The 8,922-nt window shown below is 45.9% G+C and overlaps 1 protein-coding gene and 1 pseudogene across 1 annotated transcript in view; both read right to left on the bottom strand.

The window, feature by feature from the left end:
* Window positions 1-1,122: 1,122 nt before the first annotated feature.
* On the bottom strand, window positions 1,123-1,249 carry LOC115873130 (annotated as a pseudogene).
* Window positions 1,250-7,074: 5,825 nt separating this feature from the next.
* HYOU1 (hypoxia up-regulated 1) overlaps window positions 7,075-8,922 on the bottom strand; it is a 12,513-nt gene continuing 10,665 nt past the window's right edge. The window contains exons 18-22 of the mRNA XM_004712833.2: window positions 8,828-8,912; window positions 8,102-8,342; window positions 7,957-8,007; window positions 7,366-7,416; window positions 7,075-7,264 (exon numbers count right to left, since the gene is read on the bottom strand). Of these exons, the coding sequence (XP_004712890.1) occupies window positions 7,203-7,264; window positions 7,366-7,416; window positions 7,957-8,007; window positions 8,102-8,342; window positions 8,828-8,912 (490 nt within the window). The 3' untranslated portion in view covers window positions 7,075-7,202. The remainder of the gene's footprint in view (window positions 7,265-7,365; window positions 7,417-7,956; window positions 8,008-8,101; window positions 8,343-8,827; window positions 8,913-8,922) is intronic.

The following is an 8,922-nucleotide window of genomic DNA, read 5'->3' as shown; positions in this document are numbered from 1 at the left end:
ATTTGTAAGGTAGAATTGGAGTCATGATAGTGGGGGTAGGAAGCATTAAAGAACTAGAGGAATGTTTTGTTTCATCAGTGCCATACTGCACCCTGCCTGGTCCGTCTCCTCCCTGCAACCCTTCTGTGAGGGTATGTCCAATTGCCTACAGATGGGCTTTGGGGCTCCACTCCACACTCCCCCTCATTTGCAATGATATGATTTGTTGTTCTGGGTCTTTGATGCCTGATACCTGATCCTATCAACACCTCATGATCACACAGGCTGGTGTTCTTCTCCACACTCCCCCTCATTTGCAATGATATGATTTGTTGTTCTGGGTCTTTGATGCCTGATACCTGATCCTATCAACTCCTCATGATCACACAGGCTGGTGTTCTTCTCCCATGTGGGCTTTGTTGTTTCTCAGCTAGATGGCCACTTGTTTATTTTCAAGTCTTTAAGACCCCAGATGCTACATCTTTTGATAGCCGGGCACCATCAGCTTTCTTCACCACATTTGCTTATGTACCCACTTTGTCTTCAGCGATTGTGTTGGGAAGGAGAGCATCATGGAATGCCAGGTTAATAGAACAACGTGTTCTTGCATTGAGGGAGTCAACATCCATTCTTGATTAAAAAACAAAACAAAACAACAACTCAATAAAATAGGAATAGAAGGGAAATTCCTCAACATCAGATGGGGTATAGGCACAAAACCAATGGCTACCATCCCACTTACTGGAGAGAAATTGAAAGCACTTCCCCCTGACAATGGGAACCAGACACTGTTGTCCTTTATCACCACTCTTATTTAATACAGTCCTGGAGTCTTAACCAGAGCTATAAGACATCAAAAAGCTATGAAAGGCATCCACATTGGCACAGAAGAAACAAAACTCTCTTTATTTGCAGATGATATAATTCTATATCACCTAAACATGTCAACAATATGCTAAGGTCATACAGAATTTTAAAGGTTTAATTTTTAAATCAGTGGAACTAATTGAAAAATTTTGGAATGTAGCAAGCAGGCTGTAAGATCAGCATACAGATATCAGTTGGATTCACGTGTAAAGAAGATGGCAACAAAAAGGAAATTAAAAGGACAATACTATGTTTTTGTTTTTTTCTTTTCTTTCTTTTCATGCAGTCGAGTTTCCCATATTTGGGGAAATCGCAGGGGTCAGCACATCGGAGTGCAGTGGATAAGCTTCGCCCTGGGAAAACCACCTTCGCGATCATGGTATCTCCCCTGCCAGGTAAGTATGACAATACTATTTATAACAACTACCCAAAAGATATCGAGGAATAAAGCTTACCAGAGAAACAAAGACTTATACAAAGAAAATTATAAAAGGTTTCTACAGCAAACCAAGAGAGACTTACATAAACGGAAGATCGCTCCGTGCTGCTGAATAGAAAGCCTTAATATAGTGGAAATGTCAAGATTACCAAAACTGCTTTATACATTCATTGCAATTCTGATCCATGTCGCAGCAAAATTCTTCAAATACTAGAAAAACTAATTACCAGCTTTATCTGGAAAGGAAAGAAACCCAGGAAAAACAAAATGCTATTAAAAAAAAATAGGAGGTCTTTTACTCCCTGATTTCAAAACCAATTATACAGTCACAGTAATCAAAACAGCGTGGTAGAGCTACAACAACAGATACGTAGACCAATGGATTAGAACTGAGAACCCAGGAATACAACGAAGCATCTAGATCTTAATCTTTGCTTGATCTTGATCTTTAATCAAGGACTAAAACACAGTAAGTAGGGAAAAGATGGCTTTTTCAATCAATGGTGCAGGAAAATTGGGTCTTCACCAGCAAAAGAGCGAAACCAGGCCCATACCTCATGCCGGTACAAACTTGAACTCAAGATGGATTAAGTACAAACCTTAAAACTTTAAGGACCACCAATGAAAAAATAGGGACAAACTTAAGGCCCCTAACATAGGCATAAATACACTAAAAAATGGAGTACTGGGACCTTCTGAAAATGCAAAATTTATGTACAAAAGATTTCATCAAGAGAGTTAAAAGACTGTGGGGTTGGGGGAGAAACATTTAGCAATGATATAACAGATAAAGGGCTAATTTTAAAAATCTATAAAACGACATCTTTCTAAGGAAAATATAAATAACCCAATTTTTTAAATGTACACAATTTGTGAAAGATGACATCCAGGTGACCAATAAACTTATGAAGAAATGTTTGATTCATTAGCCATAAGAGAAATACAAAATAAAACAGCAATGAGATACCACCTCAAATTGACAGTCGTAGCAAAAATCCATAAAACTGAAAATAAATGCTAGCGAGGATGCAGAGAGATTAGAATGGTCATCCATTGCTGGTGGGATGCTGTATTGTATAGCCACTATGGAAGGCTGTTTGGTACTTCCTTAAACAAATGCAAATACAACTACCTTACAATCTGCAATCTTGGTATATACTCTAAAGACATAAAGAACAAACCATGAAACTTCTATTAATAGCAAAAAAATGGAAACTATCAAAAACCCTGTGTGTGGAGGAATGGATAAACACACTGGTACATTCATACAATGGGATAGTATGCACCCTTAAAAAAACAGTGAATTTGTCAAATACCTCATGACATGGAGAAAATTATAGGACATTATGCTCAGCAAAGTTAGTCAATCTCATAAGGATAAATATGGTATGACATCATTATTATAAAGGAAAAATTTAAAATAATGTTTTTCATGCCAGAGGATGTTATTTTAAAGCTTACGATGAGGCCAGAGTTGGGGGCCCCGGGTGTGGGAGGGAAGGGATAGGAAGGAGGGAGGGTGGGAAAAGTAAAAGGGCCACATTGATGGGATTTGATTGGATACTGTCACGGAGCTGCTCGAATGAGCTGTGCCACTTCATAGAATACTTTTCTTTGGCTGTATTACATTCCACAAACAAAAGGGAAAATAAAATTGAAAACATGTTAAAATTTAAAAAAAATTAAAAGACAGAGAAGGGTCAGTCTTAAAACCCTCCATCACACCCAACCCATCACACCCGAACTCCGTACCCATCACACCCAAACTCCGTACCCATCACACCCGAACTCTGTACCCATCACACCCGAACTCTGTACCCGTCACACCTCCATCTGCCATACCCATCACACCTGAACTCTGTACCCATCACACCTCCATCTGCCGTACCCATCACACCTGAACTCTGTACCCATCACACCTGAACTCTGTACCCATCACACCTCCACCTGCCATACCCGTCACACCTGAACTCTGTACCCATCACACCTGAACTGTCTCAGGGGCTTTGAAGGAGGAAAAGGAAACATGAAAGTCACTTGAATTCTTTTGTAATATACAAGTTATTTTCCAACAAACAAACAAAGAAATCACAGTTCACTGCTTTGGGCAAGGCGGTTGCACAAGCCCTATTTAAAGTATTGCCAAACAAAGAGGCACGGTGAGGACTCAGGGTATTTTCGGCTGCCTCATCTGCATGTGGACGCTGGACAATGAGAAGACCTTAGAAGAGCAGATGCATTTGCATTTGATGCTGGCAACGGACATCGCGAGTACCACGGACTGCCGGAAGAGCAAACAGCTCTGTGGGCACATAATCAAGAGAGCTTGGTCCCTAGGAAAGGCTTGGGAAAGTAGAAGGTTCGAGAAACAGGAGGAAGAGCCTATATGAAATGGGTTGACAGTGGCTACAACCACAGGCTTAAACCTAACACATGTGGAGCAGCGTGCATTTTTGGTACATGGGTTGCTAAGAATTAGGGCCCTCACACCTAACGCCACCACCATTTTGCATAAGGGAGTTGAGCATCTTTGAAACACACACACACACACAGCAGATACTGAGGGACGAGCAGTTTTATATAATTAAAATAAACATAAGCCTTTCTAGCAGAAAGTCCGTGTACTATTCAGCTGACCCTGACTCATGGTCAGCTCACTTAACAGAGTAGAACTGCCCTGTAGGGTGTCCTTGGTTATGACCTTTCCTGGAGCGAGTAGACTAATGTTTTCTCCCACTGCACAACTGGTAGGCTTGAAATTCAAATGTCTGCTTAGCAGCCAAGTTAATCAAGCACCATTAGGGCTCTTAGTACAAAGTATAAACAGCAACAAACCCCTCCCCTGCAAACTCACTGCCATTGAGTCTTTCCCAACGGATAGTACCCTACATAGCAGTGCTTCTCCACCTGCGGGTCATGACCCCTCAGGGGTCGTCCAACTCCTAACAGTAGCAGAGTTACAGCTAAGAAGTAGCAACTAAAATAATGTTATGGTTGGAGTCACCACATGAGGAACTGTATGAAAGGGTCGTGGCGTGAGGAAGGTGGAGAACCCCTGCACAGGCTTTCCAAGGCTGTAAATCTTTATAGGAGCAGATCCAGTTCCCCCAACAGGCGCCTGGTTAGTTAGCAATGCAAAGCTCACTCAATAGAGCTACCCTGGCTCCTAATGGAAAAATAAGGTATGGGATATATGAAGGAGCATCCAAAAATTCAAGGGAAAATGGAATGAAAAGAAAATATAATTGTCCACGAACTTTTAAAAGCCTATATGAAAAAACAAAGTATAATATTTTATAATTGCAATTAACAGTACACTTAAAAGGGTTAAATTCACCTATCAAAACAATGACAAGGATTTTCTGTACGGTAAACAAAACCCCATCTCCTGACACCCAAGCAAGAAACTAACACTATTACTTTAGGAAAAGATGGGAAGAGAGATTGTTCTCTGCAAATGCTCGAGTACCTTTTGAATGCTGAGTGTATTATACCTATTCAAAAGTCATGCTCTGAAATGATGTGGATATAAAGAAAAATCATACTAGATATTTCAAATTAAAAAATTATTAAAATACTACATACGAAAATTTTGGGTTGAAGCTAATAGAATTGGAGAGAAAAGTATAAACTTCTATTCTTAAATTAGAAAAGTCGATGATAACTAGTGAACAGTGTGCATTATAATTTTTTTTTTGGTAGCAGAATAAACCCAAACAGAAGGGATCAGAAATAGGACCAAAAGTTGATAAAGGAGAAAACAAACTATAGTACAGTCTATAAAACCCAAACCCAAAATCAACCTGGTTTCATATCGAACTCACCTCCAGTTCCCGAGACCGTTTTCCACAGGTGCAGCTTCCTCTTCCCCTTACACATATGTTCAGTTCTTTAAAACCAACAAGGCTTAAGAAAAGCAGCCAGACGGGCACGTTAGCGGGAAACAAAAGGAACTATAGCGGCCCTTCAAAGAGATGCGCCACCTCAGTGATAGCAAGACTGTGGTACCAAGTTTCCACTAGCAGATTGGCCTAAAGTATTAATATGAGGTTGGCTTGAGAAACCATGCAAGGCTAGGTCTTGTCTTTCTTTAAAAGGGGGATAAAAATCAAAGCCAAGTGACTTGCAAAGCTTCTAATGTTTCGGACTGCAAAACATACGCTTAACCACTGAATGCTACTGTTTCCCACACGAGCCAAGAATTAAATGCTAGAGATCTTAAAGCAGGGTTCCTAACATCAGCACTGACAATTTAGGCTGGAGGTTTTCCTGAGCACCCCAAGATGCTCAGCAACTTCAACCCGTTAGATGTCAGAAGCACCTGCCTAGCTGTGACCACCCCAAACGTCTCCAATTGACATCGATGGTCCTAGATTAAGGAACCCACATGGCATAGTGGGTTACAAGTCAGGCTAACTGGAAGGTCAGCAGTTCAAACCCACCAGGTACTCCTTAGGAGAGAGATGAGGCTGCGCCAATACCCTCTCAGAAACCCTGAAGAGTAGCTCTGCTCTGCCCGACAGGAGTGCTTGTTTTGGCCTAGAGTTTCTTAGCTCCCAATAATAATTCTCTTTTGGCCACAATGTTAGCGAAAACATAGTTATTATTTAAATGTCTTACAATAAACACACATTATCTCTATTCAGGAACTAAGCGGCATGGGAAAAAAATCACAGCACACTGTAGAAAAGAATATTTTATTCAAACAGTTTCTCAATTAACAATGGAGCGAATACAACTTTGACTCAAACCTCACCCGCTAGAGAAGAACTCCAACACACAAGGGGAGGGGAGGGGCCATTTCTGCCAATGTGGCAAAAAAGAAAAAAAAGAAGGGAGTGGGGTAAGACAGCTCTGGCAGCTGGGGGAGGGCACCCTGGCTCCTGCCACTGACGGAATACTGGGGGATGGGTTCCCTGGGGGCCAGGGAGCCTGCCAGAGCACTGCAAGCCAGAAGGTCTGCCCTCCACCTCTTCCCCTGAAGGCTTGCCTCAGAGACACCGGCTGGCACTGCTACCCTCACACCACGCTCTCTCCTTTCCCCAGGGGCTTGGGAAGGAAGGGGCTCACAGTAGAAAGCACATTTTGGTTAGCCCAGGTGAGGCGCAAACATGTCTGGGAGGACAGAGTAACAGGAGCGAGCGGGGCCTGGGACAGCCAGCCCCTGGAGAGGAACCAGTTTTTGATGGTGCCCAGGACAGCTTGCCGGCCACCTAGCCTCCTTCCTGGGTCCCACAGTCAGTGATGGCATCTACAGGGAAGGCCTTTCTACCTCATTTCCGTCCTAGGGGCTGGATGCCCTGTTTTCACTTTCTCTGCCTACTCTGGGCAGGAAGAGATCTGCTTAACTTTCCGTCAGTCTGGGCGAAAGAGCTCTGGGCAAGGGGCAAATAGCTGCTGGACTTCTCGGGGCCGCCGGCTGGGGTCCTGGCGTGGCAAAGGCCTCAGAGGGGAAGAGACAAGAGACTCAGAAACCAAACCTGTAAACCAGGCTCTGCAGACCCTGGCCTCCAAGCTCTCTTGCCAAGCAGGCACAGGACCCTGATTTAGTGGCGGGAGCAGAGGGGAGGGCAGCTGGGAGAAGACAGGTGCCTCTCCACTACCCAGGCCCCCTTTCTGCTGCCAGGACTCATTCAACCCACCTCCCCACAGGCAAAGAATGAAGACGTAATAGTGATTTTCCCCAAAGTGAGGGCCTGCGTGGTGGGCAAGAGGTGGGCTTGGGGAATAGAACGACTTCAGAAAGATGTGGAGAACTGTCCTGTCTTGTCTCCCCCGCCCCCCCCACCTCCATCCATAGGTGACAGAAGGGCTGGAGACCCTGGGGCAGGTCCCTCCTCTCCCCCACCCTCAGTGTTTAATAAATAGAGGTGGTGGGAGAAGAGGGTATGGGAGATGGGAAACGGAGGAGGTGGGGTTATAGCTCGTCGTTCTTCTTAGTCCGCTGCTGCTCCCCTGGCTGCTCTTTCTGCTCGGATTCTGTCAGGCGGGAGAGGGGAGGGGAGGGAATGGCGGCGGTGAGACAGGGAAATGGGACCTTCTCCCTGAGGCTTCCCAGCAGGCCCCAACCCTTCCTTCACCTGCTCCTGGACCTTCTAACTCCAGAGGCTCAGCATCGGTCGATTCCGTTCCTGCTTTTTGGAAGAAAGGTTGGTCAGTCTCCAAGGAAGGGGCTACTGGGGGGTTGGGGTGGGTCAGCAAGCTTGTCCTATAAAGACCCAGGTAATAAATATTTCAGGATCTGTGGGTCATGTTTGGTCTCTTTGCACACCGTTATTTTCATTAATTGGGAATTAGCATATACATCATTCCACAGTCCAATCATGTTAAGCAGAATTGTACAATTGCTAACCACAACCAATTTCCAAACAATCTCTTTCTTCCTGGACTTGACATCGTCTCCCCCTTACCCCCACCCTACTGTACCCCAATCTCCCAAAAACCCTTATTCTACGTGCTGTCCCCATAGGTTCATCACTTCGGGGTTTCATATACCAAAACACAAGTCCGCTTTATGCCTCTGATCACATTACTAGTAATATTAAACACCCTTAAAAAACATAGAGACCAATCAATCACAGCTTGTGGCTGCACAGACACAGCCATGCTATAGCTAGCTAACCTCTGACCTAACGTCATGTCCACATTCCCAGGCAGCAGGCCCGACTCACCTGTCTCTACCTGCTCGGGCTCTGGAATGGGCTTTGCGTCTTCAGTCTGGTCTGCAGGGAAAGCGGGAGTCCAATGTAGGCAGAGGCGGCAGGGAGGCCCTCTCTCCTGTCCAGCAGAGCCTGCCGTCACGGACCCTGCTCTCACCTGGTGGCGGGATGACCTTCTCTCCCTGGTCCCCAGCACTGGCGTTGATGGGAGGCTCTGCCCGGGTCCCATTCTTGTCCTTGGGCCGGGGCCGAGGCTTGGCAAACTTGGCCTTATTGAGCAGATACTGCACTTCGCGGTCCAGGGCCATCATCTTGGCCTCGATGTCCTTTGAGAGCAACACGGGCTTCTCTGTGGCGGGCAGCTTGGCCTGCTCAGCCACAGTCGTGTTCTTCCAGGCCTGGGGGAACAGTGGGCTCAGAGCTGGCCATGGAGAGGGCCGATATGCCCAGCCCAGAGGAACTATACTCCAGCCAGTGTCAGGATCCCTCCGTCTTGCCCATCAGCCCCACAGGCTTGCCACTGCTGCAGTCACCTCCAGGACTCCCAACCACCTTCCCAGCTCAAGCCTTCTTACTCTGGGCTAAGGGCTACCCTGACTCTTCCCCTTCGGTCTTTCCACTTGAGCTCTGGATCAAACAAGAGCCCCTGGACAGTCAAGGGTTTCTGGCTCCAGCCCTGGCTCCTCCAAGCAGCTTCCTTTGGCCTCCGGGGTGAAGGCCTTGCTGCTCCTGCAACCCCATGCCTCGTACAATCCTTGCCCACCAATGCCCACGCCTTGCCCCCTCTGTTAGAGACTCAGCCGGGAGGCCATGGCTGCTGGGTATCCATGCACCACCCCTCCCCCTCCCCTGGACGGCACAGCTAAGGGAGAGCAGCCATTACCCAGGTCTCGTTGATGACGTTCTCCAGCGTTGCCATTTCCACCTGGGTGAAGACCTGGTCCATCTCCGGGAGGAGCCGGGCCCCTCTGGAAGCCA

Source organism: Echinops telfairi, unplaced genomic scaffold (assembly GCF_000313985.2).
Source record: "Echinops telfairi isolate 266 unplaced genomic scaffold, ASM31398v2 ScPeMD7_7463;HRSCAF=8501, whole genome shotgun sequence".
Classification (NCBI taxonomy): domain Eukaryota; kingdom Metazoa; phylum Chordata; class Mammalia; order Afrosoricida; family Tenrecidae; genus Echinops; species Echinops telfairi.
This window is presented reverse-complemented; position numbering and strand designations above follow the sequence as displayed.